The sequence below is a fragment of the Bufo gargarizans genome, chromosome 3 (assembly GCF_014858855.1).
Source record: "Bufo gargarizans isolate SCDJY-AF-19 chromosome 3, ASM1485885v1, whole genome shotgun sequence".
In the NCBI taxonomy this organism is placed as follows: Eukaryota; Metazoa; Chordata; class Amphibia; order Anura; family Bufonidae; genus Bufo; species Bufo gargarizans.
In genome coordinates this window covers 221716796-221728975 of record NC_058082.1, presented here as the reverse complement: position 1 = coordinate 221728975, position 12180 = coordinate 221716796, and the positions used below count along the sequence as shown (strand labels likewise).

General features: G+C 44.0%; 1 protein-coding gene across 1 annotated transcript in view; it reads left to right on the top strand.

Annotated features, from left to right (window-relative positions):
* MYO16 (myosin XVI) overlaps nucleotides 1-12180 on the top strand; it is a 482244-nt gene that overhangs the window by 182697 nt on the left and 287367 nt on the right. Inside the window, exon 20 of the mRNA XM_044285559.1 lies at nucleotides 2171-2243. Within this exon, the coding sequence (XP_044141494.1) occupies nucleotides 2171-2243 (73 nt within the window). The remainder of the gene's footprint in view (nucleotides 1-2170; nucleotides 2244-12180) is intronic.

Sequence of the window (12180 nt, the reverse complement as noted above, 5' to 3'; positions counted from 1 at the left end):
CAGGGCGGAGGCATTAGAGTAGTGGTTATACAGATAGATGAGACTGGCTGCTGCCTTCAGGATAGATTGGAGACGGGAAAGTCTGGTGAAGGCGAGACCAATTAATAATGAGTTACAGTAATCAAGGCAGGAATCAATCAGGGCAACAATGACAGGTTTTATTGTTTCCACAGTGAGAAAGGGGCAGATTCTAGAGATTGTAGTTCAGTTTTTGAAAGACTCATTTTTTTAGGTAGAGAGAGGGCATGATGTTAGAGACAGCAGACAGACAGTCACATGTGTTCTGTAGTACAGCAGGGATGATGTCACGAGAAGAAGTATATAGTTTGGTATCATCGCCATATAGATGGTACTGGAAACCAAATCTTCCAATAGTCTGTCTAATAGGGAACGTGTAGAGAGAAAAGTGGAGAGGACCTGGAAATGAACCCTGAAGAACCCCAACAGCAAGTGGAGGAGAGGTAGAGCTAGCAAATGACACACTGAAAGAGGGCCCAGAGAGATAGGAAGAAAACCAAGAGAGAATGGTGTCCTTAAGGCCAACAGGGCGAGGAGTAGATGGTAGTCTACAGTGTAAGAGATTAAGGAGAATTAGTAGAGTGTAGTCACGCTGTCGGGAGGTCATTTGTCACTTTCATAAGGGCAGTTTCTGCAGAATGTAGGGTGCGAAAACCAGATTGCAATGGATCAAGGAGAGAGTTAGCGGCGAGAGTAGTCCAGATGCTCCAGGAGTTTAGAGATGAAGGGGAGATTAGAGATAGGTCTGTAGTTAGCTGCACAGAATGGGTCAAGAGAAGGATTTTTTATGATGGGGTTATGATAGAATGTTTGAAAGAAGAGGGTAAGAAATCAAAAGAGAGAGATTAAAGATTTTGATTAGGTGAGTGCTGACAGCCAGGGAGAGAAGGACTGGAGGAGATGTGAGGGAATAGGGTGAGTAGTGTATGTAGTAGGATGAGAATAAAAGATGAGCCTTGAGACTTCTTCTTCTGTGACTGGGTTGAATGTGGTGAGTGAGCCAGAGGAGATGCAGGTGGGAAAGGGATCAATGTCAGAGGCTGGGAGCTGATTTCCTGCTGGATATTTTCATTTTTCTCTTTTAAGTAGGTGGCCAGATCTCCAACACAGAGGTCTGTACTATCCGCCTGCACTTTGGACTAAAGAGGGAATGAAAAGTTGGCAAGAGTTTTTTTCCCGATTATTGGATAGTGAGGACATCAGGGTGGTAAACTAGGACTGCTTGGTGAGGTGAAGGGCAGTGTTATAAGTTGTCAACATAAATTTATAATGGAAAAAATCTTGTGGTGCGCAAGTTTCTCCCCATAGGCAGTTCAGGAGCATCGCTGGCAGAAACAAGTTTGAGGCATAAGCCATAGTTACTTTCGTCTCTGTTTGGAGGTTATGAGTATACAATGCGCTACTTTATCCAGGCTGCTTCTGAGGGTGTCATTATAGTGTTTTGCCGCCAGTTCTGGACAGGAGAGGAAGGAGATTGGAGACAGTGATTACTGTAGATAGTGATAAGTAGGAATGAGAGGACATTAGAGAGTGAAAGGAGAGTTAGTAAAGTTTGAAACTGAGCTGAGCTGGAAAAAGACCAGGGCAAATATGTTATCATCTTTATGTGTCTGAGAGTTTGAAAGTTGTGAAATCTAAGTGAGGAGGTTAGAGAAGATGGGGGCAGATGAGGAGATAGGGCTGTCAATGGGGATGTTAAAGTTGCCTAAAATGAGAATAGGTAGTTATGAGGACAAGAAATGTGAAAGCCAGGCAGGTGGAGATGATAATGATGGTACTAGGTAAATGACCTGAAAAGAGGGGGAAGAAGTAAACCTACTCCACCACTATGTCTGTAATTTTACCAACCCCCAACTATCAAATATTATTTATAGTACTACTGTTCTCATATAGGGCAGTGGAACCTACAGTGCCTCCTTAGACTTGAGGGGTCAGATATAACTGCCCCCCTAAAGCTACACCCCTGTAACACTTATAAGCCAATGTTTTTTTTTTTCTGTGGACCTTTGCGGCTAGACAATGACTTATTGCATAATTTCCTAATTAAAGAATGGAATGTATAAATATAATAGGTCCTTGAGTGTTTTTACTACAGTTGTCTTGTTAGCATTTATATGTTCTAAATTCAGTAACTTGATTTCATTATGTTTAGCTATCCTCACCTCACAATTGGAATTCTGGATATGTTTGGCTTTGAAGACTTTCAGAGGAATTCATATGAACAGGTTGGTCTCTTTCAATATTTTTCTATAATTTTTTGATTAAATCAGCTGTTTGAGCAGTTTAATGCACTCCGGTGAGAACTGAAGCCTCTTCGCAGCTTACCAAACACAGCATTGGGAATTGGTATTGCAGCTCAACCCCATTCACTTGAATAGGACTTAGCTGCACTAGGTCATGTGACCGATGAATGTGACGTCACTGGCCTTGGACAAGATACAAGAATATGGTAAATAGTCTGATGTACAGTATATACATAGTAAAAACACAAAAATAAAGACATTTGTAAAATCTATGTAACTGAATTGTCACTTCTATGTATTTTTGTAGACAGCCATTTACAAATTGCCCTTTTAATTGTCTTTCAGAATTAGGCTTAGGCTACTTTCACACTAGCGTTTTTGATGGATCCGGCAGGGTTCTGCAAAAATGCTTCTGTTACTGATAATACAACTATCTGCATCCGTTATAAATGGATCTGGTTGTATTATCTTTAACATACCCAAGACGGATCCGTTTTCTATTGTGTCAGAGAAAACATGTCCGTTCCCATTGACTTGCATTGTGGGTCATGACGGATCCATTTTGCCATTTAGCATCCCAGGACGGAATGCAAACCGCAGCATGCTGCGGTTTGCTCTCTGGTATGAGGATGGAACGGAATGCATTTTGGAGCATTCCGTTCTGTTCAGTTATGTTTTGTCCCCATTGACATGATGACTGATCTCAGTACCGTAAAATATTAACGCTAGTATGAAAGTAGCCTAAAGCTTTTCGTTTTCTTCTGAGTGAATGTGGATAAAAATGATAGCAGCATTGCTCACAATTGCTGTGTGTGTCATTGTCTTGTGATGAGCGAAGCAAAACATTTGAAGCAGAATTTGTTCCAAAGTTTAGGAAAACTTTATTTCACAACTAATCCAAATTTACTTGCGCTTCGTGGTAACAAATTTGTTTTTCCTTAAATGGCTGCTCCACGTGTTACAAAGTGAAAGTAAAAATCTGTGATGTTACAGCCCTATAAAACCATCATCTGCATGGTCTACGCCTGTCACTACCGGCCCTGGGAGAGATCTTAGAAGTTCAAATAGAGGGAAGAATCAGAAGTCTTTTTGACAGCTCTCTTGTCTTCCTTGTTGCTGACAGGTTTCCACCCCTTCGCAGATGCTGCTCATTATCAGTCAGGTGGCTCTTTATATGTTCCGCCTCTCACTTGTTTCCTTGCGGCTGATAGCTCTTCTGTGGAGTGCTCTGCTTGTGTGGTGGTTATCCTGTTCCAGTTACATCTCAAGCTAAGTCCTTTCTGTTTTCTTGGTATATCTGTCCTGACTAGGCCTCAGGTAGACACTAGCTCTTTCAGTTTGGAAGGAGCCGGTTGCCTCTTTCCCTGTTCCCTAAGCTGAGGGGTTGGTGCAGTGTTTCAGCAGTCTCAGGTTCTTGTGCATGTGCATTTCTACCATTGAGATTTTCACATGTTGTTAGCAGCTTAGGGAGAGTATCAGGGAATGCTAGGAGGTGACCTCTTTATACCCTAGGTTTGGGGCCTAGTCTATTGTTGTTTAGTTGTGGTTCTTTTTGGTTGTCTTTCCTTCTCCGTACTTCTGTGACACCGCCAATGTCCTGTGAGCTGAGCTGAAAATGATTACTAGAAGAATATTGGAGAGTGAGTACAGGGAGACTGCAGGGGGAGTGCAGGAAGACTTATTCTGTGTCAGTTTTTATTTATTTATTCCCACATTGACTTATTCCTTCATCAGCTGTAAACTAAAATATGTAATTCAATACCAATAAGATGGAAGCCCTTATTATTCCGGTGACAGTGTGTCAACTAATACCATCCAGTCTGCACCCCTTAGAGGAGCCAGGTCTTAATGGTGACCATATTTATCGTTTGCTAGCTTTACTTCTTCCAAATCATTCTTAAAAGTCTCTATGTCCTAGAAAAATCAGCAAGATGCAGAGAAAGGAGGAGCTATATGCTCCTGATAATATATTCTCATTGATATTAGATGAAGTGGAAAAGGAAGAAAAGCAGATGGCAGAAGAAGGGCTCCCACCTGTAGGTGAGAGGTGGGAGAAGTGGGTCTGCGTTTTAATTTTTCTCTCCCTGTCTTCCCAGAGCCATAACTTTTATATTTTTCTGTTCATGTAGCTGTATGAGGGCTTGTTTTTTGCAGGACAAGTTGTACTTTCTAATGCCATCATTTAATATTTCATAGGATGTATTTCATAGGATGTAGTGGGAAGTGGGAAAAAATTCCAAATGAGGTGGAATTGGAAAAAAACAAAATTTTGCCACAGATTTACGTTTTTTGTTTTTACGGCATTCACTATGCTATAAAACTGGTCAGTACGAATCTGGTGATACCACATATGTATAATTTTTCTTGCGCTTTGATACTGAAAAACAAAAAAATGAAGACAATTTTTTTTTGTTGTCATTGTCATTTTCCGACCCCTATAACTTTTTTTAGTTGCGTGTGCAGATTTGTGTGAGGACTCCTTTTTTTGTGAGGTGATCTGTACTTTTTATTGATACCATTCTAGGATGTGTTCCATTTTTCGATCACTTTTTATTTATATTTTTTTGTGGGAAGAGAAGCGACCAAAAAAGTCAAATCAGCCATTTTGAAACTTTTTTGTTTTGCCTTTTTCCGTAAATATTTTTATATTTTGATAGTATGGGTATCTTTGCATGTGGCAATACCCATGATGTGTTTTTTTGGGGTGTTTTTTTATTTTCATTTTGGGGAAAGTGGGGGTGATTAGAATTTTTATATATTTGTTAATTAGTTTTTTACACTTTTAAATAGTTCCCCTTAGGGAATCACTTGATTGCTTCTCTCATAAACTCCAATTCATTAGCATTGGAGTCTATGATGATTTTAATGTGTTTCTATGGAGCTCAGCTGCTATGGTCAGGTTTGACCATGGCATCTGAGAGGTTAAATCAGGGATGGCCAACCTGAGGCTCTCCAGCTGTTGCAAAATTACAACTCCCATCAGGCCAGGACAGTCTACAGCTATCAGCCTACAGCATGGCATGGTAGGAGTTGTAGTTTTACAACAGCTGGAGACCCGCAGGTTGGCCATGCATAGGTTAAATGTTCATGATTGACATTACTGCTGGTTGGGGACATTAGCCATGTTCTGGAGTGGGTGCCATATTTAAAGACCCGACATGTGACTTCACATGTCAGGACGAAGTTAATATTCAGTGTTTACTGTCAAATAACCTGCAGGAGATTGCAGACAAGAACAGCAATAATATGCATATTGCCCTGCCACCTAACCAGCTAAACTACATACCAGCAACAGCCCCTGTTTATAGGTGTATTAAAGGTGCCACATGACCATTAAGAAATTATTAAATGAAAGGCAGCTAAGGGCTAATTGGCTGTACGATTCTTCACCGCAACCCGACCACAGTATGGCTGCTATGTGTGGCCATACCCTTAGGCCCCTTTCACACAAGCGAGTATTCCGCGTGGGTGCAATGCGTGATGTGAACGCATTGCGCCCGCACTAAATCCGGACCCATTCATTTCAATGAGTCTGCGTGCATGAGCATTGGTTTTCCCGCATCATTTCTGCATTGCTTGAAAATCGCAGCATGTTCTATATTCAGCGATTTTCACGCGACACTGATCCCATAGAAGTCAATAGGGCTGTGTGAAAATCACATCGCATCCGCAAGCAAATGCGGATGAGATGCTTTTTTCACAGATGGTTGCTAAGCGATGCTGTTTGTATACCTTAAGTTTTTTTATCACATGCGTGCAAAATGCATTAAATCGCATTGCACCCGTGCGATAAAAACTGAACGCAATCGCATACTAAACTGAATAACCTTGCTTGCGAAATCGCGCATTTTTCACTGATCGCATCCGCAACACATCGAGACCTAATCTGCTCATGCTCGTCTGTAAGAGGTCTAAGGCAGTGTGGCCTGGGTATACCTTATTTATAGCGATTTGTGACAAATTAATTAATAAGGAATCAAATTCCTTGGCTAACTTCGGTGAAGTTGCCAAATTGAATTTTTAAAAACTTCGCTCATCTCTAATCGTCATACTGGTTGCGTTAAAAAATCTTCCATATTTAAAGGACTTTGTCAACCTTTAAAAATGTTCAAGCTTGTTTTCTCCCCTTTAAAATCCCTCAACAATCATGTTGCATATTTCATGCCCAGATCTTGGATCAAAATAAGCAGCTTGAAACACTTAGGGGCATTGCAGACCTGGAGAGAGGCTTAGACCTCAGTGTGCAGGCACTGACTGGGGTCAGTGAAATGGAGGTGGGAGGAGGACTATCAGATCAGCAGTTGGGTTAATGTAGGACGAAGGGGTAGAGGAAAAAGTGCCAGGGAGTAGGGTTGAGCGAACCCAAACTGTAAAGTTAGGGTTAGTACCGAACTTTAGGTTTTTCGGCACCCGGACCCGGACCCGAACCCGAACATTTACGTAAAAGTTTGTGTTCAGGTTCGGTGTTTAGCGATTTTTATGGTGCTTTTTGAAAGGCTGCAAAGCAGCCAATCAACAAGCGTCATACTACTTGCCCCAAAAGGCCATCACAGCCATGCCTACTATTGGCATGGCTGTGATTGGCCAACTGCAGCATGTGACCCAGCCTCTATTTAAGCTGGAGTCACATACGCCGCCCGTCACTCTGCTCGGATTAGAGTAGGGATAGGCTGCAGCTGCTGTGAGGGAGAGATCAGGGAGGAATCTTATGAAGAACTGCTTCTTTAGGCCTCTTTCACACAACCGTTTTTCTTTCAGTTTTGCGGGCCGTTTTTTGCAGTCCGTATATGGTCCGTATACGGAACCATTCATTTCAATGGTTCCGCAAAAAAAAACCGGAATGTACTCCGTGTGCATTCCGTTTCCGTATTTCCGTTTTTCCGTTCCGTTTAAAGATAGAACATGTCCTATTATTGCCCGCAAATCACGTTCCGTGGCTCCATTCAAGTCAATGGATCCGCAAAAAAAAACGGAACACATACGGAAATGCATCCGTATGTCTTCCGTATCTGTTCCGTTTTTTGCGGAGCCATCTATTGAAAATGTTATGCCCAGCCCAATTTCTTCTATGAAATTACTGAATACTGTATATGCCATACGGAAAAACAGAACGGAAAAACGGAACGGAAACGGAAACACAACGGAAACAAAAAATGGAACAACGGATCCGTTTAAAACGGACCACAAAACACTGAAAAAGCCATACGGTCGTGTGAAAAAGGCCTTACTCAGCGATCTACAGCAAATGTGTTTTGTGGGTGCAGTGCACAATTGTTTTAAGCCTGCCCTGAGCCAACTACTACTGAAAAAGAACTTTTTTTCCTTCAGTTAGTCAATATCAATACATAATTGGCAGCCATTTTATGCAACGATAGTGCACCAGCACAGGATATCTGCATGTCTGCAAGTCCAGAAATACTGCTTTGAGACACTGGGGTTAAAAAAAACCCCTTTTATTCATATAGTGCACATCTAGGATTATCTGTCACGGACGGTGTACAGGAAACAAGACAAAGCAACATGCATATATGACTGAGTGGATCCAAAGCTAAGGAACCAAAAGGGAGACCCCTGCACAAGACCTAGCACTTTCCCTGGCTGCTCAGCCTATGCAAAGATCCGAAAGGTGGAAGGTTGCATATCCACGTACCTCGACTATATAACCCCTGAACACCCTACAATAGTGAGGGGACACGACCACCGGCTCCCTACACCAGACACGGAGGGAGTCAGGGTCACCTGGGATCCAGCAAACAGAAAATAACAGATAAATGTTCAGCACTTAACTTTGTAGCAGACTGGAAAACAAGATCAGCATGCACACACACTCCAGGAAGTAGTATAAGCCGCCCAGTAATGCATTATGGGGCAGAATTTAAAGGGATGCAATCAGTCCAACTCCATGACAGCAGAGAGAGCTTAATGAGATGAGGAACTGAACAGCACAACAAAGAGAACTCAAGGAGGAGGTTCTGAAAGGCCTCTGTCAGAGCTTCTCAGCTGTCTGGTTGTGAAATTATCGCTGCATAAGTGACTGTGAAATTTAGGCCAGAAATATGGCTTTCTCATACTGGGGCATACTGGGGTGAAAAAAAGACCATCTGTTTCATATAGTGCACATCTAGAATTATAGGTGCGTAAGAGAGTGTCACATTTAGGCCAGAAATACGGCTTTGGCATACTGGGGTTAAAAAACCCTCTGATATACTGCACATCTGGGATTAGACGTGCATAAGTTACTGTGAAATTTAGGCCAGAAATACGGATTTCTCATACTGGGGAATACTGGGGTGAAAAAAAACCATCTGTTTCATATAGTGCACATCTAGGATTATAGGTGCATAAGTAAGTGTCACATTTAGGCCAGAAACACAGCTTTGGCATACTAGGGCATACTGGGTGAAACAAACCCCTCTGTTTCATATAGTGCACATCTAGGATTATAGGTGCATAAGGGACTGTTCATTTTAGGCCAGAAATACGGCTTTTGCTTACTGGGGTTAAAAAACCTCTGATATACTGCACATCTGGGATTAGACGTGCATAAGTTACTGTGAAATTTAGGCCAGAAATACGGCTTTCTCATACTGGGGCATACTGGGGTGAAAAAACAAACAAACATCTGTTTCATATAGTGCACATCTAGGATTATAGGTGCATAAGTGAGTGTCACATTTAGGCCAGAAATACAGCTTTGGCATACTGGGGAATACTGGGTGAAACAAACCCCTCTGTTTCATATAGTGCACATCTAGGATTATAGGTGCATAAGGGACGGTTCATTTTAGGCCAGAAATATGGCTTTTGCTTACTGGGGTTCAAAAACCCTCTGATATACTGCACATCTGGGATTAGACATGCATAAATTACTGTGAAATTTAGGCCGCAAATACAGCTTTTGCTTACTGGGATAAAAAAAAAAAAAACTCTGATATACTGCACATCTGGGATTAGAGGTGCATAAGTAAGTGTCACATTTAGGCCAGAAATATGGCTTTGGCATACTGGATGAAACAAACCCCTCTGTTTCAAATAGTGCACATCTAGGATTATAGGTGAATAAGGGCCTGTTCATTTTAGGCCAGAAATACAGCTTTTGCTTACTGGGGTTCAAATACCCTCTGATATACTGCACATCTGGGATTAGACGTGCATAAGTTACTGTGTAATTTAGGCCACAAATACAGCTTTTGCTTACTGCGGTTAAAAAATCCTCTGATATACTGTACATCTGGGATTAGAGGTGCATAAGTTACTGTGAAATTTAGGCCAGAAATACAGCTGTCATATAGAGTAAAAAAAAAAATTTGAGTGCAATACCCTACATCAGGGTTTTTATTGGCGGTTAATTATTTTTAACAGACTTAACCACTTTTTACTTTGCTTGGTGAACGCTAACTATGAAGCAAACATGTAATAAGGGATGCGGACATGGTCGTGGTGGTGGTGTTGGTGGAGCCTCTGGTGCAGGGAGAGGACGTAGACGTTCTGCCACAACTACACATCCTACTGAACCTACTACCTCAGGTCCCAGTAGCCGCCAGAATCTACAGCGATATTTGGTCGGACCTTATGCTGTTCTAAGGATGGTAAGGCCTGAGCAAGTACAGGCGCTAGTCAATTGGGTGGCCGACAGTGGATCCAACAGGTTCACATTATCTCCCACCCAGTCTTCTGCAGAAAGCGCACAGGTAGCGCCTGAAACCCATGCCCATCAGTCTTTCACATCACCCCTGTGCATATCGGGGAACCTGTCTGAGCCTCAAGTCATGCAGCAGTCTCTTATGCTGTTTGAAGACTCTGCTGGCAGGGTTTCCCAAGGGCATCCACCTAGCCCTTCCCCAGGGGTGGAAGACATAGAATGCACTGACGCACAACCACTTATGTTTCCTGATGAGGACATGGGAATACCACCTCAGCACATCTCTGATGATGACGAAACACAGGTGCCAACTGCTGCGTCTTTCTGTAGTGTGCAAACCGAAAAGGAGGTCAGGGAGGAAGACTGGGTGGAAGACGATACAGGGGACGATGAGGTCGTAGACCCCACATGGAATTAAGATTGTGCCACTGACTTTCAGAGTTCGGAGGAAGAGGCAGTGGTGAGACCGAGCCAACAGCGTAGCAAAAGAGGGAGCAGGCTGCAAAAGAAGAGCAGCCGACGCCAAAACAGTTCGCCTGCTACTGGCCACCGTCACCAGGGACCGAGCACACCAAAGGCAGCTTCAAGGAGTTCCCTGGCATGGAACTACTTCACACAATGTGCAGACGACAAGACCGGAGTGGTTTGCACGCTGTGCCATCAGAGCCTGAAGCGAGGCATTAACGTTCTGAACCTTAGCGCAACCTGCATGACCAGGCATCTACATGCGAGACATGGGCTGCAGTGGAGTAAGAACCTTCAAAACCAAGAAAGGGCTCAGGTCCCTCCTGCTCCCTCTTCTGCTGCTGCCTTGGCCTCTTCCTCCGCCTCTGGAGGAACGTTGGCACCTGCCGCCCAGCAAACAAAGGATGTGCCACCAACAACACCACCTCCATCACCAAGCATCTCCACATGTCACACGGAAGCATTCAGCTCTCCGTATCACAAACCTTGGAGAGAAAGCGTAAATTCCTACCTAGCCACCCTCGATCCCTGGCCCTGAATGCCAGCATTTCTAAACTACTGCATTTCTACTACTTTGAAATGCTGTCATTCAGGCTGGTGGAGACGGACAGCTTCAAACAGCTCATGTCGCTTGCTGTCCCACAGTACGTCGTTCCCAGCCGCCACTACTTCTCCAAGAGAGCCGTGCCCTCCCTGCACAACCAAGTATTGGATAAAATCAAGTGTGCACTGTGCAACACCATCTGTGGCAAGGTCCACCTAACCACAGATACGTGGACCAGTATCTCCCTAAATGCACTATATCTCCCTAAATGCATACTGGGTAAATGTAGTGGCGGCTGGGCCCCAGGCGGAGAGCTGTTTGACACACGTCCTTCCGCCGCCAAGGATCGCAGGGCATCATTCTTTGCCTCCTGTTGCCTCCTATTCCTACTCGGCTTCCTCCTCCTCTTCTACCACCTCCTCATCTGGTCAGCGACAGACCTTCACCACCAACTTTAGCACAGCCAGGGGTAAACGTCAGCAGGCCGTTCTGAAACTGATGTGTTTGGAGGACAGGCCCCACACCGCGCAGGAGTTGTGGTGGGGTATAGAACAACAGACCAACGAGTGTTTGCTGCCAGTGAGCCTCAAGCCCGGCCTGGTGGTGTGCCATAATAGGCAAAATCTCGTTGCAGCTCTGGGACTAGCCGGTTTGACGCACATCCCTTGCCTGGCACATGTGCTGAATTTGGTGCACAGAAATTCATTCACAACTACCCCAACATGTCATAGCTGCTGCATAAAGTGCAGGCCGTCTGTGCGCGCTTCCAGAGTTCTCATCCTGCTGCCGCTTGGCTTTCTGCTCTACAGAGTAACTTCGGCCTTTCCGCTCACCACCTCATATGCGACGTGCCCACCAGGTGGAACTCCACCTTGCACATGCTGGAGAGACTGTGAGAGCAGCAGCAGGCCATAGTGGAGTATTAGCTGCAGCACACACGGGTGAGTCGCACTACGGAACAGCACCACTTCACCACCAATGACTCGCCCTCCATGCGAGACCTGTGTGCCCTGTTGCGCTGTTTCGAGTACTCCACCAACAAGGCCAGTGGCGATGACGCCGTTATCAGCATTACAATACCACTTCCATGTCTCCTTGAGAAAACACTTAGGGCAATGATGGAAGAGGATGTGGCCTAGGACGAGGAGGAGGAAGAGGGGTCATCTCTAACACTTTCAGGCCATTATTTTATAAGTGGCTCAGAAAGAGGATTTTTGCAACAGCAGAGGCCAGGTACAAATTTGGCCAGCCAGGGCCCACTACTGGAG